Raw genomic sequence first — 27,534 nt, forward strand, 5'->3', positions numbered from 1 at the left:
TTTTTAAAAACATTTTATACTTTAAAAGTCAGAGCTGCTCTCATAAAACAGTCCTGGGACGCTCTGCCAACCTTGACGTAGTAGGTGGTGAGGATGCGTCGCAGGTCGAACACTTGCAGCATGGAGGCGGCGCTGTTGTCTGTGATGCTGTAGCCCTCCAGCACGTATTTGGTGACCAGCACCTCCCAGGACAGCCAGCGCTGGCCGAAGGCGGCGTTAAAGGACAGGATGTGAGGAAGGTGACCCGGCTCGCAGCAGCAGCAGCCCTCGTCTTCCTCCACCCCCTCAGTGATGGCCTCCACCTCCCTCTGCTGACAGTAGGTCCCTGAGCAGCAGAAATGAACGGGTTCAAGATACAACACTGCTTGTGTGGAAACACCTCAGGTCATTTCTGTAAACTGTGCTTTGTTCAAACTGGCAAATTGAAAAAGGATTGAAAAACTGTTTGATGAGGATCTTTTTTTTTCTTCTTTTTTTTTTTAATGTAAAAAAACGTTGACCTTTATATTGAAATCTGAAAAAACTGCTGACAGGCCGTTGTGGTGTCACGAGGAGTGTCTGCAGTTCTGTTAAACGTTCACATTGTGTCACAGGTTTGTGGCACAGCAGCACGACTGGCTGACCTACACACTGTAATGCTGATCAATAACACACAGGAGGGTTTTACTGGAGGACAAACCAAACCCAACTGGAACATTTTGAGGAACTGGTTTGTAATCTTCCTTCAATTCATCTAAATCCAGAACTAAAACAATTGACGGGGTTTAGTTGAACCTGCTTGAGAAAACAAGTGGTAGAATTATGATGGTAAAACCCCTGAATATGTTTTTCCTCCATATCTTTGACTACTTATCAGTAATCCAGTGGAAAAATTAATCTGAACAAAGCTCCTGACCAATCTGGTGTCCCGCATGTTCTCTCTCCCCCCACCTCTGAACTCCAGCCCCCGCAGCTGGAAGGTGACCAGGCCGTTGCCGATCTCTATAAGGTGCACCAGCGCGTTCAGGTAGTCGGAGGCCAGGATGAAACAGTCCCCGGTGCTGAAGTTCCCCCAGCGGCCCAGCAGGAGGTCTCCACACAGGCTGTGCTGCAGGGAGCGGGTCAGGTGCTCATAGAAGATGGAGTTCAGATTGTTGTCGTCGGAACCTGAAGGAGGAAAGAAAAAAAGGACAAAACGATTACATCAGGGTTTAAAGCTTTGTCATATTAAAGTCAATTCATACGAGAGAACAATGGTGTAAATAAAGAGTAAATAAACTCAAATATCACGTCCTCACCTGGATTTCTGTCCAGCTGAGAAGCCAGACGAGTGTTGGAGTGATCCACTCTTTTTGTGCTGTTAAAAAATAAATCACAAATTTACGAAACCTGACACTTTTCTTGATTTGAAACATGGAAAAGTATTTTTATTTTAGTTTGCCTACTTGTAATCTCTCTCCCAGAACTTGACAGGGCGGACATAGGAGGTGATGAAGATGGCGCTGCCGAGGAACGGGTTGAGGGGAGTGGAGAAGATGGCCGACACCACAGCCTGGACAAACAGCATGGCAGAGTCTGGAGGGGCTCCAGTCAAGGATCACCAGTAATATGCTCTGCTTTAATAAACTCTAATATCAGCGGATTTAACATTTCAATGCTGTTGAGATACAATTTATAACACATGTTAAATAATGTTTCATCAAACCAAACACCAACTCTATGAAAAAAAAAACTACGTCAGAGTAGAATCAACACAAAGAAGAATTACACCAGTGCTGTGGTTGTGCTGGTGTGAAACCAGTCACACGCTGCAGAATGTATTACGACAGGTGGCAGATGGAGGATACGAGGAACAGCAAAGGGCTGAGCAAAGGCGTGGAAGGCTGAGCCCCATGTGATCTGCCAGGGAGCGATGTAGGTGTACACAAAGTGCAGCTTGTAGAACAGCTCCCACAACTGTGAAAAAAAAACACAACATGAATCAGTGCTTCAAAAAGGAGACAAAGGTCAGTTTAGAAGAGTTGACTGAACAGAACGTGGTTGTAATTTGCCCTGACAAGCACAAAAAAACCACCTGTGTGTCATATACACTCCTGATCAAAATCTTAAGACCAGTTAAAAAAATTGCATGAATTTGCATATTGCACTGTTGAATCTTAGGAAGGTTCTAAGTAGAGATTCAAAATGCAAAAAGAAGAAATGGGAACAAGAGACCAAAAGTTGTGAGCAGGCAATTTATTGAAAACAACAATTTAACTGAAGTAGGCTGTTCATCAGCTGATCAAAAGTTTAAGACCACAGCTAAAAAAAAAAAAAAAAACTCCTAAAACAGAAATTAAAGTGTCAAAAACTGACTCAGTGATGAGGAGCTCCACCATTATTGTTGATCACTTCAAAAATTCGTTTTGGCATGCTTGATGCAAGTGTTTCCAAAAGGCTAGTGCCAATGTTCGCCAAGTGGTGAAGATGGCTTCACGAAGGGCGTCCACTGTCTGGAACTGAAGTCCATTTTTGTAAACTTCCCTTGCCATCCATCCCCAAATGTTCTCAATTGGATTAAGATCAGGGGAACACGCAGGATGGTCCAAAAGAGTGATGTTATTCTCCTGGAGAAAAGTCTTGGTCAGACGGGCATTGTTAATTGGAGCGTTGTCCTGCTGAAGAACCCAGTCGGTACCACACAGACCAGGGCCCTCAGTCAGGAGGGATGCCCGCTGCAACATCTCCACAGAGCCAGCTGCTGCTTGACGCCCCTGCACAACCTGGAGCTCCATTGTTCCATTAAAGGAAGAAGAGCCCCAGATCATGATGGCGCCCCCTCCACTGTGCCGCGTAGAAAACATCTCAGGTGAAATCTCCTTGTCATGCCAGTAACGTTGGAAGCCATCAGGACCATCAAGGTTACATTTTTTCTCATCAGAGAATAAAACTTTCTTCCACCTTTGAATGTCCCATGTTTGCTGCTCCCTTGCAAAGTCTAAACGGGCAATTTTGTGGCGTTGAAGGAGACGTGGCCTTTGAAGACGTTTCTTCTCTTTGAAGCCCTTCCTTCACAGATGCCTTCTGATGGTTATTGGGCTGCAGTCAGCACCAGTAACGGCCTTAATCTGGGACGAGGATCGTCCCGTGTCTTGACGGACAGCCATTCGGATCCTCCGGCTCAGCACCGGTGAGATTTTTTTGGGTCTACCACTTGATTTTTTTGTTCCATAACCCTGAGGATCTTTTAAGAAATGCAAAATGACTGTCTTACTGCGTCCAGCCTCCAGCAGCGATGGCACGTTGTGAGAGGCCTTGTTTCTGCAGTTCAACAATCCTACCACGTTCAAAGACGGTGAGCTGTTTTGCCTTTGCCATCAGGAGATCTTCAGTGTGATTACTTGACAGGAAATGACATGGAATCCAAATTTTTGCACAGATTTTGGCTTTTAAAGGCTGTGGTCTTAAACTTTTGATCAGCTGATGAACAGCCTATTTGAGTTAAATTGTTGTTTTCAATAAATTGCCTGCTCACAACTTTTGGGCTCTTGTTCCCATTTCTTCTTTTTGCATTTTGAAACTCTACTTAGAACCTTCCTAAGATCCAACAGTGCAAAATGCAAATTCATGCAATTTTTTAACTGGTCTTAAGATTTTGATCAGGGGTGTAGGTCTGCATGTAAATGTCTCTGGTGTGAGTTGTGTGGGTCAATATCTAGTCCCCTCACCTTGCTGAAAACAATGGACATGACGAAAAGGTCGAGCAGCAGCGTCTCAGACATGTGACGGTAGTCGAAGGTGAAGAAGAGGACGGTGAAGAGGATGGTCACGTATTGGTACGTCGGGCTGCTGTAGGACGACCGCAGCAGCTTCAGACCGGCCACCGTGATCATCAGAGCGCCGACCCTGCACCACGTAAACACAAGGAACGTCCATCAGAGACCAGAGATCAGCTTCATCAGTGAGACAGAAGCTACCAGCTTAGTTTAGGTTGGAAACTGGACCAGCTCCACGACAAATTGTTGTTTCGTAGGAGTCAGTTAACCAGAGGAAACTCCAACTAACAAAGATTATAATACGTCTTTAGAAGTAAAATATCTGCTTTACAGGTTTTCAGACTATGGAATCACAAAGAATAACCAGAGATCAACCTCCAACTCAAGACTAGAGGGAACATGAGGGACGTGTTCTCACTCGGTGTCCAGCCTCTTGGGGCTGGCGAGCTCTCTGGCGCTGCCACTCAGCTCGTTGAGGATGACGAGAGGATAGAGAACGTTCTTCTCCACAAACAGCAGCCACACGTGGAGCTTCTCAAACCACATCACGTGAGCCGCATCTGACGAGACAGACAGGGGGGTATTACATCAGTGTCTTGTCATAATCATTGTATTAAAGAGACACAGTATGAGAAAGAAGTGATCAAATAACACGACCGAAAGAAAAACATTGTTATTACATGTTTGTTTCTACTCGTCCAGCAGATAAATGAAAAACACAGATTTAAGATTTCTTAAGATGCGACTTAGAACCGAAGCAGTGATCACTGTCTGTGCTGAACTCACCCCGGACTTCAAACTGGTAGTACTCCTTTGTTTTCAGCAGTGGGTGGGAGAAGCAGTACCAGGGCAGCTGCTTGCGGACTTGAGGCAGCAGGTAGTGGGTGAGCAGCCCCACCGTCCCCAGCAGAGCATACAGGACATAACTGAGGAACGGCTGAGGGACACAGAGACCAAATCAAAACCTCAACACATTTAGTAACGTTTCTAGAAGCACAACTTTGAAGACATGCGAGTCACACACAGACGGAGATATCTGGAATTATTCGATTGACTGAAGCTGTTCTCTTTACCTGCAGAGCGATGAACACTGTGCTCACGTGGATGGCAAAGTAGAGGACAGCGATGAGCACACAGACGATCAGGTCCGACTGCAGACGCTCGTTCTGTAGAAAGGACACATCGGATATCGGTTTGGCTTTAACAACTGTAATCCTGCATCTGATCATCTTAAATTGACCATTTCTCTCTGACCACTCCTGGTCTGAAGGACATGATCACTGATGGTCAGCTCACCACTGAGGCGCGGAGCTTCTCAGGCAGAGGGTCCTGCACTTCTGACAGAGGGTCCTCCGGGTTCTTGTCTTTCAAATCGGGTAAGACCTTGGACTGAATCAGGGAGCTGCAAAGCAAGAAGCAACGATATTAGCTGCTTCAAACACCACGAATCTCCTGTGGGGGAGTTTATCTCCGAGGGAATGTATAATGTAATCACTAACTGTTGACACTACTGTGTGTGAGAGAGTTTCAACTGAGCATTTTGTGATATGCTCAGAAAATCCCCTGTTGAGATAATCCTCAGCATATGTACGAGGAGCAAAGTCACAGATTATTCTTTAATATGGATTTCTGTCTGTCTGACGGCTCGAGCACTTAGTGGAAAACACTTTGGGGCTTTTCGCCTGTTTAAGAGCCAGATGGACGAATTCAACATCATAACAACCCAAGCTGGAATTTTTAAAAAGGTTCAGGCAAGTGTTGGAGATTCACTTTTCATATTTATTCCCCTGTGAGTCACATCAAACCAAAGGACTGACTGGGTTGTGTTGTGTTGTGTTGTGCACGGCTGTGAACATACATGAGGACGGAGGGGTCGCTGCTCTCTCGGCTCAGGTGGTAGGACACTGCCACCAAGAGGCCGCAGAAGACAGAGAACAGCACGGGGATGTGATGAGGCTCCCAGGTCTCCTGGAAGACAGAGGGACAAGGTTTCAATAGATTTGTTATTTTGTGCTTCTTCCATTTTTTTTTTTATAGACAAAACGCAATGAATGTAGAAAGTTATAATGCTGATGGCAGATGTGAAAGGATTTGGGATTATTTTCCAGAGCCGAAAAATCAAAAAAAATACTTCTTCCATGTTCAAAGTTATTTCTAAGCTTCCCAAAAGTTTTTGGAGACAACTCTCAAAATGTTTTCAACTATAATGCAGTTATAATATTCATGTCCTCTACTGTCAAGTCAGAATTGAAATACACTGCCGCTTCTTAACTGTAGGACAGTGGTTATACATAGTGATTAATCTGTAATTTCTGTCATCAGAGTGGGTTTTGGATTCCAGTGTGTTCCTCCCTCACCTTCAGAGCTCCGTAGCAGAAGCCGTAGAGCAGCGCGACGGTGACGACGCTGCGCAGGATGCTGTACAGCGCCGACAGGAGGCTGGTGGAGGCTGCGGGGGGGGGTGGGGGGCACAGAGAGGGAGTCAGCAGTGAGACCAGTGAACCTGACGGGCAGCAGGCCAGGCAGAATGCAAATCAGCACGTTCAAACATTTCAAAGCATATCAGGCGTGACAGTGTCTATGAGTCTCTGTTTGGTGCCGCAGAGGTCAGAGTCCCCCCCCCCCACGCTGTTGAGAAATTGATCATCTACAAGTGGCTCACCGTTGCCCCCGAACACGTGGATGTCCAGCTGCTCGAACAGGTACATGACGAACGTGTTGACTTGCGGCAGCAGCCCCACGAAGAAGATGATGGGAAAACACAGAGTGAAAACTGCAGGACCACAAACACAAGGGGACAGTGTGATGAGAATCCAACAGCGGAGAGTTTAAATGCATTTTATATTGGATTTTTTAATTATCCAGACATCAGGTTTGAGATTAAACAGACGTCGGCGACTTGGTGTTTATTGTTCTGCGTCTCTTTGACTCGGAGCCACAAACGTTATTGGGTAATATCGGTGCACAGCTGCATCTCCGAGGGGCAACTGCAAGAACTGCTCCTGATTGTGGTTTGATGAAACGTGGGGATAATATCCTCTGAACAAATAAACATTGCATTTGGAGAATGTGGCTCAAACAGAATTATCACTTCTGGCTCACGGCAACCTGCTCAACTCATCCTGCAACCAGAACTCGATGTGTCTCTGGTGATGAGACAATCTACTTGTGAAAGGAATTCAAGCGAAAGAAGTGAATTCTCATGTTTTAAGAGCAATGTTCAACCGTTTATTGATTCTCCAGCTGAGACGTAGGTGTGATGCAATCCTGCTTTCGATTATTTTGTAAATTAAAAACGAGCACATTTCTGTTTCTGTTAAATAGTAGAAAACATTTCCATCCATCTCTGTCTTGGACAAATTTAGGAGAAATGTATTTAAGAGATTGTTGATTTACTGTCGGTCCCCAAACTCTGCAACAGTCTTCCTGTTGGTGTTTGTATTGCAACGCAAATAACTTATTTTTACTTCTTATTCTCTTCATATACATGGGAACAAAAGTGGATTCCAACACTGACACAATAACAACCGACACAGGTGAAAACACAAACTACTTGTTGACTCAACTGACAATGAATAGAAACTCTTGTCGAAAATACGCATGTGCAAGGATGTGCTTTGTCTTTCTTTCTGTTCCTGGTCATCTATATGGTATTTGGCATGTTTTTTGAAAAAGTGCCATACAGATAAATAATGTGACTATATGTAATATCACTGCAAAAAGCGATGGCAGGGGAAGACGGCTGCTGTCTCACCTATGAAGAGGTCCCGGGCCGAGGCGAGCACCAGGGAGCTGGTGATGGCGACTCCGTACAGGCTGATCCTGGATGAGGTGGTCCTCAGGCTGCCGTAGTGGAGAAGCCAGATGAGGCCACAGCACAGGCAGAAGTAGACAGGCCGGCTGTACGCTATGATACGATTATGACCCTGCAGGGAGAAGGGTATGATGCTGTAAGTGGTTTGTTACACAAGCTGGACTCTCTCTTTGTGGACCAGTACGGCTCAGTATTCAGCACAGGAACCCTGAATATTAAAGTTAAAAACTCTCAGAGGAGCCAGCAAACGCTGCGGTAGTAAAAATATCTGACCTCACTTAGAACAAATCATATTTTACGACATCATCCATTAAAATGATCATTCTAATAAGACACTATTCAGTAGTATCAGTGTCACATGAAGCCTTCAGACAGTGACACAGGTTTACAGAGGTAGAGGATTGAGTCGGAGGTTTGTTAAGAGATGAAGAACACTCCTCAGCCCAGGAGGCCGCGAGCTGACCTGCTTTTTCCACCAACACTTTACGCACCAACAATCAGATTAAATAGGCCGGGATCTCTCAAGATGTGTCAACAACATCGGGAAAGAGAAAAGGCGAAAACTTGGAGTTGAGATGAGGTGAAGTAGATAGGGAGGGGGTGGGGGATGACGGGGAGAGTGGTGGAAGGAGAGGAGGAGAGGGGTGGATACAAACAGAGTGAGAGGGAGAGGGAGAGAGAGCTGTGGTCTGAACTCTGGCCGGCTATTTAAAGCTCGTGCCTGCAGCGGAGTCGAAGCTGCATTAATAAAAGACGCTGTTTCAGAGCGGCTGACGAGAGGGAGGGAGGAGCCGCTCAGAGCCACAGGGGGAAAGCAGCTTCACTCTCAAGAACCACAACAGAGAAGGATTCAAACAACCACTGGTCACATTAGACATGGAAGGAGATTGACTCTATCTGTTTACTGCTATGAGTGTAAAGGTCAAATTCTCCACAGACACAGTTTTTTGCAGGTTGTTCACAGTGTGAACTCTCCAGGAATTTAAGCCCCAAACAAACCAAGATGTGGACACAAGTTGTTTTACTTACATGTCGAGGGGAAGAGGAGTCTGGCTGGACACTCTGTCAACAAACAAGAACCAGAGAACTGGATTACTTCTTTTTGTAAACACACTTCAAAAGGAAGGGAAGCATTAAAGAATTTCTGAACATCAGGAATTCCCTTAAAGGCACAGCAAACTTTTGCCAAAAAAACAATATCATGTGATTCGGAATGCAGAATGAAAAAATAAATCAACAAACAATGCTTCTTTGTGTCACTTCTGACGTCATGTTTGATTGAAGTCGTGCAGTTTGTATAAATATTCACCTTTAGTAAGGAATACTGGCAACTGGCAATGACAAGGCAGAACTGAAAGACCCAGATGTCCGTGAAGAAGCCGTGGACCAGCAGCACCGACCCCAGGAAGGCCACCAGGACGGCCAGGACCACGGCCAGCACGTTCTCCAGGACCTCACGGTTCCTGCAACAGCAGTCGAGAAGAGCATTTTTTTTATAGTGATTTTCTAATGATAGAAATGTCACCTTCACTAACCTACACACACATTCATACAGCCATTCTATAAGTTTCATATAATTCACACACTGTCAGGACAGCCTTCGGGAATTCTTGTATCTTGCCCGAGAATGTTTCTGCATGCAGATTGGAGCAGAAGGAGAAAGAACCACCGGCTTTCTGGTTAGTGGACGACCCGCTCTACCTCCTCCACAGCCGCAGAGCCAATCACATCTTAAGGATAAGGCTCAATTTCCTTAACGCTCACTCCCAAGTTAGATCCGAAATTAAGACTGGATTTAAAAATGTCAATAAAAGTGGATTGATTTAGACAACTTGAGTCGGGGGGGGGCATTTAAAATGATCAGACAGTGGTTCTTGGGTTTCCACTGGGAGCAGGAAGTGATTGGTCAGTGTGCCTGAGGGGCCGGATGGTGGAACAGGAACTGATCCAGGTCCAGAGGTCTGAGCTGGAAGCTGACACCAACCAGCGCAGAATCTTAAAATCAATTGGGTCTCTACTGCAGACGTGGTCTTTCTTCTCGGTGCCAGACAGACGCCTTGCAGCTGCATTTTGAACGAGACGCATGAGAGACAAAGCAAACTAAGAGACTGACTCCGACAGAGAGAGAGATCCCAGTGACCACGTCTGCAAGAGATGAACACCCAAGGTTTACAAATTCCTTCATAAGAGGAATGATTGTACGTCAGCAACAGAACTAAAAAAAACAAAGTCGAGCTGATTCTCGAATTATGAGCCAGACTGAAAAATGACACCAATGTTCCCGTCAGTGGTTTGAGGAGAGATAAGGGTTTCGTAATGTTGGTTAATGAGCTGCATGAGTCTTGAGCAGCCGCTTTACTGCAGCTACACGGACTGTTCCAGAGAAAATATGCTTTAATAATAGTAAATATGAAACATTTATTGTTTTTACAGTGTTTCCCAGAAATCAAATTACTGTTGACAACGCAAAAAATATCAACCCCGACCAGCACATGTTCATTTTCCATCCATTTTACAAAACTGGTCTGGTTCTGCTCTCTCCCTCTCACACAGACACACAAACGCATCACTAAACTCAAACTGGATAAAACAAAACCCACATTGTTTGGTGTTTGCAAATACAAATGAAATGTATGTGTATTTGCATGTAGGGCTGGGGAAGTAAGATCTGAACACAAGTGGTCACATGAGACGCAGTCAGGACGAATTCCACGTAATCAGAGTTGTCCTCATGTGGTCGGACATGATTACCAGGTCTGTACTGAGCCTCATTTGTCTCTTTCAAGGCAAACGTTTGCATATCATGACCCTTACTGCCATAAATATATATAAACGTTAGTCATATAAGAAAGAGCGTTATCAAAGCAATAGCTTGTACTTTTCAAATGCTCATAAATTGCCCTAAATGTAGACGGAGGAAGGGTTAGTATAATCCAAACAGGGATTTCTATTAACTATTAACGATCGCCTCCACCTCTGCACTGAACGGCCTGCAGGGAGATGTTGACATTCAAGGGTTTCAAAAAGTGATTGGCTAATCTTTTAGGAATTTGCTGCTCCAGCTGTATGTTGCTGCTTATGTGTCTGTGTCTGTGTCTGTGCTGCAGAGATCTCCGTCTGTCCTGGATTTCAATGGGACTGACCTGATTACATAAATGGTTAATGCTGTGCTGGGCAGAATTCTAATGAGTAGTTACACCTGTGTTATTAGTCTAAATAACAGACTGGGGGGGGGGGGATAGGGTCTCATCTCCAAATTTATCTTCATCAAACACTTTTACTTATGCTGGTATTTATTATATTAAATGTTCGTAGCTATTGTTGTGGAGCATTTTATCTTCAGCCAAGGAGATTATATTTTTCATCATCTCATTGTTGGTTGGTTGATTTGTTTGTTTGTTTGTTTGTTTGTCTAATGGATTATGTAAAAATACTGAACAGATTTCCATGAGATTTGGTGGAAGGATGGGGGGTGGAGCAAAGAGGAACCCAATCCAATTTGGAAAACAGGAAACAAAAGAGCTAATCCAAGATTTCTTTCCTCCACTTTCTTCAACATCGAGAAATGGTGCATTATTTTACATTTCACTGATTTCCCCCAAAAAAATCTGGCATATATTTGGACTGATTTATGAATTTGTCCAATTTGTTGCAGCTTGATTGAATTTAACGGACTGTTAGGTCTTTGCTGAGTTATGCATTCTAATGAGTGCAATTCTAGTTTTGAGCAAGATGGCATCTCGCAGTTTTTGTCATATGCATAAACACAGAGATCAAACACAGCGAGCACGTACACTTATGCAGCAGCTGTTTTTACAATGACATGTTAAACCCTTTTATATTTTGACCTCATTTTAACATCTATGATCAAGATTGACAGACAGAGGCAGTTTTCACTTGGTGCTACATCCGGACACAAAGCATAAAGGTGCCTTGTGTCTCGTTAACACCTATTGAAATAAGACCAGAAGGAGTCTTACCTGTCGAACAGTGCCAGCAGTGTGAGTCGGTCGAAGTGCAGGCCGACCCACAGGTACGGGAGAAGCCACAAGCGGTAGTACTGCCGGACTTTGCCGGCAGCCGAGGAGGCGACAGGGTCGTCCTGTGCCAGCGGAGCGTCCTGGAGCTCCGGGCTCAGGTCTCCGTCCTGCTGCTCCAGCAGCTCTGGGTCCATGGTCAGCAGACGGTTCAGACGGATCTGAGGGAGGGAAATCTGTCTCAGGGTTAGTCAGCTGGTTCATCACTCGACTCTAAGCTCTTCAACACACATGATTTATTAATAACAACAGTAGTCATAAGATTTGAGCCATAAAAAAAAAGTCAATAAAACCAAAGAAATGTAAGCATTCAATATTTATTTCGTATTAGGTTTGATTTGGTATGTTCACAGAATAAAGACTGGACCGCTGCCCCCCCACCCCCACTCACAGCCATCTGGATTCTCATCACAAAAATAACTAACAGCCGGAATCAGATGATCGAAGACATTTTTCCGGTTCATATATGGAACCAAAACCAGATGAACATATAGATGCTGGCCTCGTTTTTTTTAATGACTTGTGAAAACTGGTGAAATATGATTTGTTTTGGGCCTGAAGAAATGGAAAGAAAAGGGATAACACAACAACAGCTCATACTGACGAGTGTTAATGCCAACAATAATATGTAGAAATATGTAAAGCAGACATGGTTTGCTTTTGAACTGTTTCTGTCTGTACTCCTCCGCAAATCTAGCTCTGTGACACACACACAGAGACACACACACACACACACACACACACACACACACACACACACACACACACACACACACACACACACACACACACACACACACACACACACACACACACACACACACACACACACACACACACACACACACACACACACAGGTTGGGTACTCACCAGGTCATGAGGGTAGAAGCGAACTGAGGTAGAACTGGAGAGGTGGGAGTCGGTGTCCCTGCATCAGACAACATGAGAACACTGATTAGAGAAAAGCATCGGCTGCGATTACAGTATTAAATCATCATCTAGATCCAGGCAACCTGAAACTAAATTGTCAATAAGTCATTTTCTCGCTTTTCTACTGAACAATTATGATATTTTACAATTAAATTGTTTTCCTCACAGGCATGTCATAAACCGAATGGAAAACATTATGTTCTTAATGGGACAAAACCAAGAAAGAGAAAGGTGAGAAATTTGGTTTGTAAATTGATATAATTTTAGATTTGTTTTATCGAGTAAGTTTAATTAAAAAATGATGAGCGAGCATCAGAATCTTGGAACCTATTATGATCTCCAAATCCTTAAAAGATATTAATCTGTCAATTTAACGGGGAAGTAGCCAAAATGTAATTAATCCTCAAAACTGAATTAAAGACGACATATCTCTTGTATCCAAATTAAATTAAAAGAGAGGACGAGCATCTCAGTTTTATTCTCAATAACTGGAGAATGTTTTTATTGCTATTTGGATTCTCTGTTCTCAACATGAGGCACAGCTCTGTGTCATCTACATAAAAATAGCATGTGAGGTTTAGGCCTGCAAAACTGAATTAATCAGTTTTTCTGATAATTGTTTTCTAGATTAACAGATTATTCACTAGATATATAAAGTAACATTTGAAATAATGCAAATCCTGCTGTTACAGTTCAGGTGATATCTTTTGAAAACAACAATTGAACACCCACACATATTGGTTTCCTGTCACATGAGACAAAGAAAGCAGCAAATGACAAACAAATACTTCATAATTAAAAATATTTTTATGTAAACCACAATTCACATGACTGTTATAGGTGTTTTATGTGGGTTGAGAGAAGATTTAACGATTGGCTTATTAAAAAAGAGAACAAAGTAAATTTTATGAGCTAAAAAAACCATTAAATAAATCCGATGAATTGACACTAACCATAGGTTATTGGAGGCTCGTCTGGTTGCAGGTTCAAAATTGACCAGGGACAAGTCACATCCACCAGCCTCATATAAAGAGGGAGTGAGTTTTCCTGGAACAACACGACAGAAGACAGAGAAGCACAGTCAGTTCACTGGAATCACAATCATTTCATTAAACTAGATGTAATAGTTTTCTTTGGACACATTGTGTTCACCTGAGCCAATGGGATTATGGAGTGAATGGGCCCTCTCCCAAAGAGACTATAAGCAAGTCAGTCATTTCCTGCTCCACTGGAGGAGCAATCAGGTTTGTTGCTGATTATGTGGATGCATTTCACTCTATCCTGTGATCAGCTTGACCCTATGAAGTACACAAAGGCACAACCACTCAAATAGAACCGGCTATATTTCAATGGGGCCTTCATAATTCCCTCAGAAAGTATCTCACAGCTCATGAGAAGAATTAGTGACCTGATATGACAAGCTGTGCCTCGACGAATAGAACTCCCCTTATTGCATTAATCCTCCCACTTGATGTATGTAGGAGATATAAGAGACCACTCAGGTCCATGTAACCTTGATTCCATCCAACTCTTTATGTGTTTTGTTTCTTTAATAGCTCCACTATTAAAAATGACGGGAAAAGAAGAAAAAGAATGAAAAACTGTTTTCAAATGAACGACAAGCTAATTGGCAATATGTCACACAGCCAAGTATGACTCAAAAATATTGTGCAGTCTGAAATTACAGAAGTCAGGAAGAAATTGAACAAACATTATCCAGAGTTTCTCTTTAAAAGAAAATCCTGTTCTGGTACATTTTCCTCATTTGTCATCTAAGGGAATGAAGGATTGGTCCCATATGTTTCGTGTTTCTAAGGAGAACTGCTCAATAAAGAGAAAGAACTTAAGAGTGTTTATTTATTTCGGGGTATTTAATAAGAGATGATTCATTGTGCAATGTAGGAGAAAGCTACAAACGGAAAATATTTTCTTAAGATGCAGCCGCAGACCAGTGTTCTCATAATCAAATGGACGTCAGCAGTGCATGAAAATAAAGACTCTGCCAGAGAAGTTAAATCATATTCAGATAGAGACGAGTTCCTCACGCTCGGGGATCACGAGCACAGAACCCACCGACCACCAAGTGTCTCAGAACCAGACTCGGCTCCAGGTCAGATTGTGAGTAAGTGTGGTAATCCGTCTACCACTGGTTCACATGAAGGGCATCGCACAGCTCCAACCAAACTCAGATTTTTTTTTGCACTAAACGTGTTGAGGGATGTCAGCAAAACATGTTTATGCATCGGCAGCAATGGACTCTGCGGTGTCAGCAGCACTGTGAGCAGGGAGAGCTGTGATCAAACGGTGAAATCCACATCCCAGGCAGGTCAAGTGCCGGCTGCAGACACAATATCACAGACAGAGATATAAATGGAGCAGAGGTAATTGTGCATCGGGCTTCGACTCACAGCAACAGTCCAGAGCTCGTGTACGTGAATCTGTGAGCGGCTCTCTGCAAGGGAGACCCTCCAAGCCACCGGCTCATCGCTTAAACACCGTTACATTCAATCACGCTGCACCAAATTTCATACAAATAAACACGTAATCTAAATATCTCTGATTGTTTTCATCAGGATGCATTCAGTAGTCCCTGGGAAATCCGTAAGAATATCAAAAAAGGTCGATCTCACAAACGCCAAAAGGGTTTTTCTTTTCTTTCTTTCTGCCGAGCTTCGAGACAATCACTTCAAGACGTTATTGTGAAATCCTGCTGACAAACAAATAAACCAACCAACCAGCAAACAGCCAGGGGTGTAAACACAACCTCCTTGGTAAACACTTGATGAGACACTCAGATCTGCCATGTGCACAAACTCCTGGTGCAGCACTCGTCTGTGAGAAACTCCTTCATCTCAACGTTCCCTACCAAAGTCCTCCTGCAAGCTGGTCGCGCCAACGGTTGAGGCCTTGTCCTGAGAACCCTCCAGGTGCGCGCTTCCATTCCTGGCCAGCAGGGAGGCGCTTGTGCTCAGCACGGTCACCTGGGACGGGGTTCTGGATGGCTGACTTTTCACCTGGGAAGTAGAAGGCTGGGAGGCCTGGCTGAGGGCCTCCTGAAGACTGTGGGAGGAGAAGGGAGAAGGGGAGGAAATGAGAAGTGGTGGACGGCGGGGGGGGGAGGAGGGCACTGTTGATATACATCATCATCACATGAGGGAGATGAGGTGATTCCACAATAGAGGGGTTTGATGCACACGCTGGTTGCCATGATGGAGCCCCCCCCACTCCGTAGAGTGACACTGACTCTAGTCTCCTCATTTCTTACTTCTTTTAATTCTTTGAGATTTAACAGACATTATGGCTCAATTCCTTTAGACCTCTACAGCAAATCAACTATCTTGTCACATTCATGTGATTTGCATCGATGATGATACCAATGAGGAGTCCAAATTTCAGATACAGATATAGAAGCTAATATATATTGTTAAATATTGGCAATGATTCCTGAGATGTGGTTATCAAACCATTTTACAGTTTGTCCATAAAGTTTGTTAGAGACAACTTCAAATAATAAGAAAACACAAATAAAACCTAATATATATGAAACTTGAACTAAGTAAATATTAGTTTACACTTAAAATATGAATGCTTATCTTTTTTGCATTATTTATTCTGTAAAAAAAAGTTTTCATATTGGTGCATATCAGCAAACATAAACTCTGAAGTCTGTGAAAGGCTCATATCAACAGGTTAAGGCTCCTCTTATTTCTACACAGACTGACTCCACGATGGCAAGAGGCATGGAGGAGAACTGTGACACTGAGAGAAAAAGCCTGTACATGAAATGCCTGATAAGCTTTTTTCCAGTTCTTCTAAAAGCTGCACATGGATTTAAAGCAGTGAAAAGTGACTTAGCTCTTCATGCTTTTGATAAGAACGTGTCCAAAGGAATAAAATCTACCCAGAGCACACGGCCTCTTAACTTTTACATGACACTAATCCTCAATGATGCTGATAAATTCCATCACGACTGGATCAGGGCATTAAGAGGACTCTCTTCATTTCCTTTCCTCTTTAAAAATGATTGTCAGAAGTGTATTTTGAGCGGTGGAACATTGGAAAACCATGTGACGCAGCACGAGGTGCCCGGTGCTCCAATAAAAGGGTGAAAGTCAGTAAAGGGAGTGAAGGGACGGGGGAAGAGGAAGAGATCAGAGGCAGAGGGAGAGGGAGCGAGTTTCCTGACCTCTGGCCGGCTGCGTGGTTTTACTTTTTACTTCCTAAACATTTTTTTCAGGGCTCTGGATTGAATGTGTGTCCGTGTGAGACTCATGCAGGAGATGACGACACCTTGGCCGGAGGGGAATCTGCTGCTGGCAGGTGTACAACAGAAGAGGAGGAGTTATAAAGACCTGAGAGGAACCAGAGACACACCCACAGCACGAGACCAGAGAAACACACATATCCAGTATTGTCACTTTACACGGCTTAAATATAAAGTTTTTTTTTAGTTTTTTTTTATAAAACTCCAAGCTGTCTCCTAGTTACAACACGGTCTCTCTCTAATTAGGCTGCCACCTCAGGAGTGACTGAGCATTGGAGGTTCTCCTCAGCGTGGACCTCATGCCCGTCAGGTCACTGTCCTTTGCAACAGTAGAGATTAAACCAAAGTTAATTTAGGAAAAGGACTAAAAGGCCGAACTGCACTTAATTAAGAATTTACAAATCATTAGAACGATCGAGAGAAAAAAAAGGCTTATAAATCGTAATAAATAGATGTCAAAAGAAAAATAAGGAGAAATCGAATGGATCTTTCTCCTTTAAGTTATAATTTTGAACTTGTGCAAAATTGGTGTTGAGAAACAGGCACCAAAAATCAACTGAAAAGCAACCACGCACTCTCAGAATAACAAGAACACAGTAAGACCTCTATGTCTGCAGGCCTTTGATCTTTAAAATGATCAATATCCTCTTCATCCCCTCTCTTTGAAAAGTTTGCAAAGAGAAGAGCAAAGTAATTTGATAGAGCGTGACGTCTGTGTTACTGGACGAATCGTGCACGGCTCTGAGAGGAGACGCTTTGTCAGACAAGTGGATTAGTGAGTTTCTGAGGACTCCGTTCTTTGATCCATGCCCCGCCCGTGGAAAAGGAAAGATCGAGGTGGACTGATAACAGGATGAAAAGAGGTCTTGAGAAAAGGAGGACCAAGGACATCACATGCAGAGAGGAGAGGAGACAACCGTCCAGGGACAGAGGACGGTTTGCTTGAGGTCATGCACAGCGGAAGACGCAAACGGGGTTTTGATGAGAGGAGGGAGAGAGCGCCACCTGGCAGCATGCTCATGCCAGGCGACACAGCCACAGAAACGACTCCCTGCCCCATGCACGGCGTACCTGAGAGGAGATCCAATGAGAGAGGTGGGTGGGGTGGGGTTACTCCCTGCGTTGTGCCGCCGCCGCACTGCCTGCCGCCGGAACGTGCTACGCTCACGGCGAAATATGACCGTCTCCTCGCTCCCTGGGGCTGTTATGGTGAGACACATCATGGGCCAGTCAGCTTGGAACGTTTCCTGTCTATGAGAACTTAATGCCGGGGGGTAGGATGTGATGATCCCACGTTATGCTCGGGGGTCAGATACATTTCATACACAAGGAAACAACGATCACAAAATCTGCTGCTTGAACTTCAAACAAACTTAATGGAGAGTTTCAACCTTTTAAGAGATAAGACAACATGACTGACAGAAACATGGTGTACCGGTGGTCCAGTGGTTGAGACACGACATCCACGATACCAGCCCCCCCCCCACCGTGTTGTTGCATATCGTACTCCTGCTCTTACAATCAAACAGAGGAACCCCCTATAGATGGAGTAGCACATCTGCTCAACAGCGCCCTCCAAGTTGACCTCGGATAAAAGCAAATTGAATATCCCAACAAGATTCTTCTGAGTCAGCAGCTTTAAAGATGTTGTTATTTGAACACAGGCAAAAGGCTTATCTTCTCTAATAAGTAGCTTAAAATTAAGACTTATAACTTATAACTTTACTCTTGTAGACATCAAGACTTCTTTTCTTGTGATATTGTGCTACAATGGTTACAACTTTATTTCTGAAAATCGCAATTTCTTTCCCCCTTTTCCTTGGTCCTAATGTAACAGTGGAAAGGAAAAAAACAATGCATTGTTCTTCAAACAAATAAAAAGTTGATTTCAGAAGCAAACAAACTTTGTGAATCTTGCTCAACTCACTGTACTCAGGGTTTTGCTGCCACAGCCTTACTTGGTCTGATGTGACCTCTGTGGCTGTTATCTAATGTTTCAAACTTTCAACAGATCTACACAGTCTGACTCAACTGAATACTGACGACATGACTCCTCTCTACCTCTTTTTACACCACATTACTTATTATAATACCATGGCTGTGACTTGCGGCCACCATGGCTGGTGTGAAGCTGAAGTTACTGTAATGACATTAGCAGCCTGAGGGGGAAGAGCTGCTGGAGTCGGTCCGTGAGCAGAGGGGGGGGGGGGGGGCATGTCTGCTGGTGAGACACAGTCAAGTTAGTTCTTGTTAAACTATTAAAAGGTTCACGTGTGACATCCTCAAATAGACTATTAGTGGCTGCAAAATGATTTAGCAGGCTGAAGCTAGAGTGAGGTAACTCTGGTTAAATTTAGTGAACGTGGCCTCGTGTGTGCACGTCAACAAGTGAGACTAAAGTGCAAAACTGTCGACTTCAAGTCAAGATAACTAAGCTGTGCTAGATTGTAATGTCCTTCCCCTTCTGTGAATGTGAACGCAGCCTAATGTTTGACCCAGGTTAATAAAAAGAAAAATGGTGCGGGAGCCAGATAGCAGGGATCCAAGGAGAACCCATTACTAACTATGAGACGTTTCAGGAGTTGTCACGTGCACACAGCGTCCTGCCTCTACCCCTGTATGTCCAAGGTGGTGTCAACTCTAGATACCCAAGAAGCAATAAGTGTCAACATCATAAAATATCTTCACAACACACAGAAGCCTCAGTAAAACATACCACTTATCATCCAGGGAGTTTGATGGATGCAGGGGAGGGAATGAATGTGTGTATGACTCTAATAAGAGAGCTGCTGTTTGTGTTACCTCAGCACAAAGCACACACTGTGCCATCATGCTAATAGTGATCTGTGCAGGGAACACTACGCCTGGGTCAGGACTGTCACTCCATGGAAACTCACCATGGTTACACTGAATAAGTGAGGCAGACAACACTGCACACACACACACACACACACACACACACACACACAGACACACACAAGTATGCAGAGTTCACACAAACTTGTCTCAATTTGATCAATTCTATCATTTCTCTCCAGGTTGGGCCAGAGAGCGGCTATTTAGTAAAGTGAGATTATATATGGTTTTAAAGCACATGATAGTTCAATACACATTCAAAGCATCATTCAGTTTGTAATTACACAATCCAAATCTGAAAAAAACAAGCAGAACATTTCAAAACAAACTAATGTTCCCTGTCGTTTTTAATTAACCAGATCAACCCTTTAGTTCTTCTGATGATTCACAGAATGGATCACCGTCATATTGAACCAACCTGTACCTTTGAATGTCGACAGGGTTGAACACAACCATTCCTCTGACAACACAGAATGTAGACCAGTCATCAAACACGAGTTGTAAACCGGACAGATTGGGATGTGTACAGCATGTTGAGGCGCTGTGTGTGGTACGTACCCCGCAGGGAAGCAGCAGAGGCATCCTGAGGCTCGGGGAAAGCCGCCTGGTTGGGCAGACTGTTTCTGGAGCGGGTCACCGACTCCAGCTGGGAGGCCCGGCCCAGCAGGGAGGCTGCATCGAGGACTTCCCCTTCTTTGGCTTCCAGGTCCGACTTGGAGGTGGTGAGGGGCCGAGGCCCGGCTGGAGCTCCAAGGCGACTGGGATCGTTAAGGCAGGCAGCCGTACCACTGTCCAAACTCAACACTCTGGCGTGCGTTTTGGCACTGCCTGTGCTGGGGGTACGACGTGAGGGGCGCCGCTTCCCTCCGGTTCGAGCTCCCGCCTCGGATCCTGCCGCAGCTTTTACCGCGGAGGAGGAGGAGGAGGCCGCACCGGCTGCAGTGTGCCTGGCTTTCAGGGCCCGGTAGCGGCCCTCTGGGGAGTGGCAGGAGCGGGACGTGGTACTAGATGAGCTGTCTGTGCTTAGGTGGTGGGTGGAGTGGAGACTGGAGGCACAGCTGAGTTCACTCTGATCACTGGAGTCCCCCTCTCCACCCCCAGTAAACACAGCACTACAAGGCTTGGCCATGCCGCGTAAAGACATGTAGTCCCGGTGACGACTGGCATCGAAGCTGCTTGCCCTTTTCTTGCCGGTCCGCCGACGTCCACTGCGCCCTGTCGACAGGGAAGAAGTTCTCTGAACAATGTTTTCTGACTGTGGTTGAGCGTCTCCTTTCTCCTGCACCTGCTCTGTGGCAGGTACGTCTGTGGAGCCGTCAGCACAGGTCCTGATGCCAGGCTCTTCCTGGCACCGACCAGGTTCTACCTGCTCCGGGGTTGCAGAGGACGGAGTGTCAGCTGGTCGTTTAGCGGTCAGCTCATTGGCATGAGGGTTTTTATTGGCCTCCCTAGAGGGAAGACTGCTAAGACCTCTAGAGCTAAGGCTGCCGAGGCTCGTAGTCCTGCCGTCTGCAGGAGCAGAAACAGCCTCTCCTCTATTCCGAAGACGTTCATCCCCTGAAAGTGAGAGCAGGCTCTCCACATGTGTAGAGCTGGTCTGCTCACTGTGAAAACTGCTGATGGTGCTGTTGGTGTCCCTGTCTGTACCACTGCAGTAGCTCTCGGTGGAGCCACTACTGCGAGTACTCAGGCTCCTGAGGCTGTCAGCACTACGCTCCCCTCCCTGGGACTTTCCTCCCCCCCCAGAGCCTTTCCTACCACCACCTACATCCACCTGGTACAGTCCTGAGGTACCTTCCCCTGCCTCCCTGGAGGCTGAGCGAGCAACCCTGCATTGTTCTTTGTGCCTGTAGCACTCCATTCCAGAGGTGGAGGGCACAGCTGGGTCCTGTTGGTACATCTGCTCTGCCCCCTCGCCACACACGACTGACCTGTGTGGTCTGGCTGTCTCCAGCTCACACACAGGGTCAAGTCCACCTCTTCTGGGTGGAGGGTACAAAGCAAAATCTGGTAGACACGGGTCGGGGAAAGCAGAACCCGCCGAGCTAGAGGTCCGAGGCAGCCCCCGAGAACGGAGCTCCTTCCTAAAGGTCTGAGATTGCATGGATGCATGACTGGTCAGCTCCGTGTCACAAGAGGAGTGTGACAAGCTGAAGTGATAAGCAGCAGAGTTGCAGATTTCAGCCGTCTCTCTGGACAGCTCTGAAGGACACAGGGAGGTGGACGGCTGCAAGGAGGCGAAGGAGTCGTTGGGGACAAGGCAGTACATCTTGGCATCGGACAGCAGATCTGAATGGAGACAAAGAAATGAAACAATACAGAGGGTGTTGAAATGCCACAAACACAAAAAGGCTTTTTGCTTATACGTGAACGTCATGTGTGTTTACCATGATCATGACTGCAGCTCTCAACAAGAGTCAAACTAATGTCATCTGACGTCTTTCCTGCAAACATAGAAAGAAAGCAATGAGGATGAAAAGGATTAAAGAAATATTGTAATATTCTAAAAGTATTAGTTGTGAGAGGCGACTAAAGTTGTAAACCTGAAACAACCAGGGAGAAGTTCTGAACAGATTCCTTGAATGTACAGATGACTGCATGAGATAACATTTGAGATGAGAAGAGGATCATTTATCCTAAAACCCTTCCCGAGTGGTCAGAGTGGTCACACCACATTAGAGTTGGTGACAGACGGTCTGACTAGAAAAAGCTAAAGCCCAGCAGGGCCCTGGTCCCATTCTAGACCATTTCCTGTCATCACAACCACCAGCTAATTAGAAAACTCACTGAATTATTCAGATGACGCAGCCACTACAATGGACCCAAAGCAAAGCTACAAGTTCATCTATTGTCTTCTTCTCAGTGAGCTGCTCTAATAAAGATTTCCTGGAGAACGACTCCCAAGCTGCATCTTTCAGTGTATTACTTGTTTTCCCCCACAGTCAGCAGTGCCTGTCTACAGCTGCCTTATCTCAACTGTGGAGGTCACAGTAACGCTGAGTCAGACTACATCTCCTGGGCAGCAGGGTGATCATAGTCGAGGTTGTGTTGAAACCAAAAACAGAGAAGACATGACACGGTTGTAAAGAAGACGTGGACTATATCCCGACAGTGAAAAGAACTGACTTTAGTTTCACAGACACACAGAGAACAGGGAGAGGGAAGAAACTACCTTTGGCAACTGTTGCTCTTCCATGGCTGGACGCAATCTGAAATCAGAAAAAAAAGATAACACAAGTCAGTGATCATTTGAAAAAAAGTTGGTCTCGATGTCAAAAAGAACGTTTCTGAAGCTAAATGTTCCTGAAGGAAACTGACACGGTGTGTGATCGTCTAAGGAAACAGCTTCCCAGCAGCCGGCGCCTCTTCACTGTCATCACAGGGGGAACGTTTTGGCTTCTATTCCTACTGAGCACACAGCAGCTGAGCAGAGCACGGTGGCTGAGCAGCAACTCAAGGACACGCAGTACAGAGACACAGCTCCCACGAGGATTCAGGGGTTAAATATGGATAAATAACTTTGAATAATATAAAGGAGATAGTTGCCGTCAGGAAACTACACATGCACGAACACGCAAACAGCTCTTTCCCTCTGTGGTCAAATTCAAACCATCTTAAACTTGGATTTTTACTCCTTGAGTTTCTCTTTGCTTGTGTAACAGGAAGCACCGACATGGAGACGGTTGAAACGTGGTCAGATCTCAGGCTGTGACGCTTGTTTGTGAGACAGATTGAAAACACTGCTCCCTGGAGCGTGTCACACTTGTTTACTGATCATTCCTTGTAACACAAGGAGAACAATGGTGTGAATAAACTAGTGGCACAAACAGATTTAGGTTTTGAATAATTCAGGCGTAGTTCAGCTTGAGATGGATTATTATTTTCAAAAGCAAAAACATAAATTAGCTACGTAAAGTCAGTTTTATGTATAAAGCCCTAAAACCTTGAAGCCTAAACCAAATTATGTTTTATATCTTCCTCATGATAAATTACAGAACTGATTAATCGATAATAATCACTCCATCAGCATTTGTTTGTCAGGCAACAGGATGATGCAAAATCTACACTGCAGAAAAGTTTCTCAGTGATGAAATGGAGCAAAACACATAGTTGGAGATCAAGGGTCAAGATAATTAATGGAAAACACTGCGTTGAAATGGCGAAAATGCTGCTAGTAAACATGGATGCTAACAGTGTTAAAACATTTAACAAAATCAGCTTTGCAAAGGGGTTAAAAGAGGAAGTAAACACACTTAAATAAGGATCGAGCCACAGGTTAAAGTCGAGTAACACTGGATGTAGATCATGACTTTTGTTTGTTTACAAGGACGTTCCACAGGGCACCTCTGAAGTAGGTTGTTACCTCCATACTTAAATGGTGGCAGTAGAGAGAGACAGGGAGAGGAGGGGAATGACATGAGGTAAATGGGAGTCGAACCAGAGACCCGCTGTGATACAGGCCTTCACCATTCAGCTATCAGGTCGACACATTTTGGACACAAACAACACAGAACTGACTTTGTAGAGAGAAGATTTACTGTTTGGTTAAATGGGCTTCATGCTGTATATTATTCTAAATAGAAGAACCAGAGTACTTGTATTATATTCAGGTATATTTACCTACTCTGTCTAAAAAAGAAGGATGGGGATGTGGTTGAGTCTCAATCAGGATCATATTATATTCAGCCCAGTTTAGTTTGCAAGCTGCAGCAAACCACTGCTCTGCTTACCTGCTGGTTAGACTCCATCCCGATATAGGAGTTCCTGGAACTGCAGTCCACTGGCGGAGTCTCCTGCCTGATGAACTCTGCCATCTCAATACCCCCTCCAGGGTCCCTGGACAGACACACACACACACACACACACACACACACACACACACACACACACACACACACACACTTGTATTAGCAGCACAGACACAGTGCATTCACTCCCTCAAATCTGAATTAATAAATGATTGGTTCAGAGCAACATGTGACGTTCATCCTGCTCAGATCGCTGATACTCTCAGTTCAAGGAAATTCACATCATGAAACTTTATTAAACATACTTGTATTTTACATCCTTTATATGGAGATTGAAATTCAAGCGAAGGACCAAAAAACAGATGTAAGCATCCATTTAGATTTTTTTCTCCCCGAGCCTATATTTAGCCTGGACGTGCTTGTTTAACCAGTCGGTATGTTGAAACAAACGACTTGCCAGGGATCGTCTATAAATCATCTCCTTTTGCCAAAAAAACGTTTGGTAATGGATCAAACCACAACACAAACGGCCCCGAGTAATGAATTACATCACGAAACTCAGAGGAAAGGAGACTGGACCAATAGGACGAGGGGCCTAAAACACCTTGATCGACTTCAGCTCTGCTCCACTGTAAACTCTAACAACCTGGAATGTAACTCCAGATGTGTGGGCAAAGCTGCTGCTGTGGTTGAGAGCTCTCATTTTTTCTTGTTGCCTTTCCCCTCAGCGTCCTGCTAAGCGCTCTCGCTGGAATGTGTTCATGAGTCACCTCTCCGAGTCCTGGGCAGTAAAACGAAACAACCTCACTGACTTTTGTTCCTTCTGAAAAAGAGTTTAACTATAAAAAAAAATAAAGAGAGAGAGAGACTGGCATTCAGAGTTGGGCTACAGCCCTGTTTCAGACCTTGTGATATGTTACAGTACATGACACGATCAATGTGAATCACTTTTTAAACTTGTATAATTTATCATCAGCTGTCAATGTTGAGATATTGTTTAGTTTAGTTCTTTGAAACAGGAGCCAGCTGAGTCCAGCAAAGCAATGAGCACACTAAACATGACCATCATACTAATGTGCTCATGAATTATCATTATTAAAAAGGTATCATTAGCACATTCTCCTTCTACTGATGTGTCTTTTATGAAAAATGGGTCACATATTGAATTATGTGTATTTGTACATTAAGAGTATTTTAGACAAATCAAGACAACTGAGCAGAGACGTCCAATCAGAATATAAATATTTCTCTTTTTAAAGCATATTTTCACAAGCATTTCCAGCTGATGAATAACTCTAATACAATGAATAAACCATTTACATATATTTACTCCATGCCAGTAATCCCAATTGCATCATCTGCTCTATAAAAGGAAACTGTTCAGGAAAAAGTTCAAGCAAGTTGTGTCATGTAATTGTCTGAGCTCATATCAATGGGTCTACACACGCACTGGTACGGACACAGTTAACACAGAGATAAAAGACAACAATAGCATCTTGGGCCGAGAGCCCACCTACAACACAAAAGGACATTTCATTTTTTGATGTGTACTGGATCAATGTTTTGTGAGTGGGCTCAGTGTTTGTTTGTTTTTTATGGAGAAAAAAAAAAAAAAAGAACGTGAGCAGCACGATGTACATTCTTGCCGATGGTTTACAGGAGGTGGTAACGCTTCATGAAGCACAGCAAGAGGCCGGAGAATACTTTGTGGGAAAAGGAAATTCATCTGTTGGTCCTCGAAGAGACGCAGTTTGTGTTATGGTGAGAAACCCTGAATGTAAACAGTGCTTTTGTTTGCTTAGCAGAGAACAATCTACAGAGAACAGCGGTCAGTGTCGAAGGCAGACGGGGATCTTGTGTCGTATTTTAAAACAATGCTCGACACCAACACTCAACCATATGAAATGTGTTTTAACACGTAAATAACTAAATGCCTTCGACTACATGAAAAGTACGTTTACATGATCCAACCTGAGTCAAGTGGCTGTCACCATCGTTACAGCTGCTGCTACAGCTCCGCGGGACTTCTCACATCTTGAAGCTTTTTAAAGCAACATATTGATTTTCCTGGTCGCAGCCTGTGTTCTTTTGACATTTCACCACCGGACAACATGACCTTTGACCTCAGCTCCAGATTAAAACCTTTAACTGTTAGATTCCCCTCCGTGACCACGCTCCATGAGATCACTGATCAGGAAGCGCGGTCTTCTCGGAATACCTCATCGTCTCAGCAGCTGAGTCACACTGGTGATGAGATCTTTGTCCCACGTCTCTAGATATCAGATGCTCTATTGGTCTGTGAGACAAGACGTGAACTCACCCCGGGCCGTTGCTGTCCTCCCGACGAGTGATGCCTCCATCATTAGCCCCCTCAGTGCCGCCTCTGCTGCCCTGACTCTCCTTGGCCTGGTGTTCCACCACCTCCCCCTCATCCAGGGCATGGTGGAGGCGGTAATTCACCGTCTTCAGCAGCAGGAACATGGCAGCGATCACACCACAGTAGATTCCCACGATCACCATGGTCGGCGGCAGGGCCTGGGATCAGACACAGAAGAGGACATTTGTTTATATACGATATTGTAGAGGGAACAGATTGATGGGTTTATTAGGCTGTAATTCATATTTAGGAAATAGATTGCCTGGTGTCCCAGTTTCAAAAGGCTGTTCTTCTTACTCACTTATTTATCCCAAATGACAACAGGTTGACAGATTAATGTCTCAGTGAGGGACGTTCTCTCACAGGGGTTAGATTAATTGTTCCGAGGTGTGAATGTGAGAGTAAACACTCGCACAATTTCAGCTAGGATTGAGTCCAGCTCCCCCCCCCACCACAGGATCAGCAGTATAGATAAGGAATGGCAGCTAATTTCTTCCAGCCAGTATGATATCAACCTATTTGTCATCTAAACTGAGTTTTTGGCCGTTTGGGGGAAGACATTTAAAAAAGCTTCACCATTACCTCGGCTAATGTTTTAATGCTTCAAGGATCAAACAATTAATCACATGAATGAAAACAGTAGCCAGCAGATTAATTGATCATGAGTTAAATCTCTAACCGCTGCCCCAGTGCTTTGCTGGAATCGAACCTGCAGCTTAACACATTATTGCACCAATTATTTAAACTGCTGATCGGCCGTGTGAGAACTGCTG

The 27,534-nt window shown here is 44.5% G+C and overlaps 1 protein-coding gene and 1 long non-coding RNA gene across 3 annotated transcripts in view; one reads left to right on the forward strand and one right to left on the reverse strand.

The window, feature by feature from the left end:
• Nucleotides 1-27,534, reverse strand: part of pcnx1 (pecanex 1) — a 33,894-nt gene that overhangs the window by 5,016 nt on the left and 1,344 nt on the right. The window contains exons 2-27 of the mRNA XM_053434200.1: nucleotides 26,705-26,919; nucleotides 24,367-24,472; nucleotides 22,809-22,845; nucleotides 22,024-22,080; nucleotides 20,195-21,925; nucleotides 17,852-17,981; nucleotides 15,383-15,576; nucleotides 13,470-13,563; nucleotides 12,457-12,514; nucleotides 11,529-11,761; nucleotides 8,858-9,011; nucleotides 8,578-8,610; nucleotides 7,489-7,660; nucleotides 6,397-6,507; nucleotides 6,092-6,183; nucleotides 5,593-5,702; nucleotides 5,031-5,136; nucleotides 4,808-4,900; nucleotides 4,521-4,671; nucleotides 4,153-4,294; nucleotides 3,687-3,864; nucleotides 1,827-1,935; nucleotides 1,425-1,554; nucleotides 1,278-1,336; nucleotides 931-1,146; nucleotides 72-325 (exon numbers count right to left, since the gene is read on the reverse strand). Of these exons, the coding sequence (XP_053290175.1) occupies nucleotides 72-325; nucleotides 931-1,146; nucleotides 1,278-1,336; nucleotides 1,425-1,554; nucleotides 1,827-1,935; nucleotides 3,687-3,864; nucleotides 4,153-4,294; nucleotides 4,521-4,671; nucleotides 4,808-4,900; nucleotides 5,031-5,136; nucleotides 5,593-5,702; nucleotides 6,092-6,183; nucleotides 6,397-6,507; nucleotides 7,489-7,660; nucleotides 8,578-8,610; nucleotides 8,858-9,011; nucleotides 11,529-11,761; nucleotides 12,457-12,514; nucleotides 13,470-13,563; nucleotides 15,383-15,576; nucleotides 17,852-17,981; nucleotides 20,195-21,925; nucleotides 22,024-22,080; nucleotides 22,809-22,845; nucleotides 24,367-24,472; nucleotides 26,705-26,919 (4,965 nt within the window). The remainder of the gene's footprint in view (nucleotides 1-71; nucleotides 326-930; nucleotides 1,147-1,277; nucleotides 1,337-1,424; nucleotides 1,555-1,826; nucleotides 1,936-3,686; nucleotides 3,865-4,152; nucleotides 4,295-4,520; nucleotides 4,672-4,807; nucleotides 4,901-5,030; nucleotides 5,137-5,592; nucleotides 5,703-6,091; nucleotides 6,184-6,396; nucleotides 6,508-7,488; nucleotides 7,661-8,577; nucleotides 8,611-8,857; nucleotides 9,012-11,528; nucleotides 11,762-12,456; nucleotides 12,515-13,469; nucleotides 13,564-15,382; nucleotides 15,577-17,851; nucleotides 17,982-20,194; nucleotides 21,926-22,023; nucleotides 22,081-22,808; nucleotides 22,846-24,366; nucleotides 24,473-26,704; nucleotides 26,920-27,534) is intronic.
• On the forward strand, nucleotides 495-1,621 carry LOC128450632 (uncharacterized). 2 transcript variants are annotated; one of them, XR_008340028.1, is made up of 2 exons: nucleotides 495-807; nucleotides 944-1,621. It is a non-coding gene; the product is annotated as an uncharacterized LOC128450632 (long non-coding RNA). The 2 variants fall into 2 exon arrangements; XR_008340029.1 differs by having other exon boundaries at nucleotides 495-709.

The sequence above is a fragment of the Pleuronectes platessa genome, chromosome 11, assembly GCF_947347685.1.
Source record: "Pleuronectes platessa chromosome 11, fPlePla1.1, whole genome shotgun sequence".
NCBI classification, from domain to species: Eukaryota; Metazoa; Chordata; class Actinopteri; order Pleuronectiformes; family Pleuronectidae; genus Pleuronectes; species Pleuronectes platessa.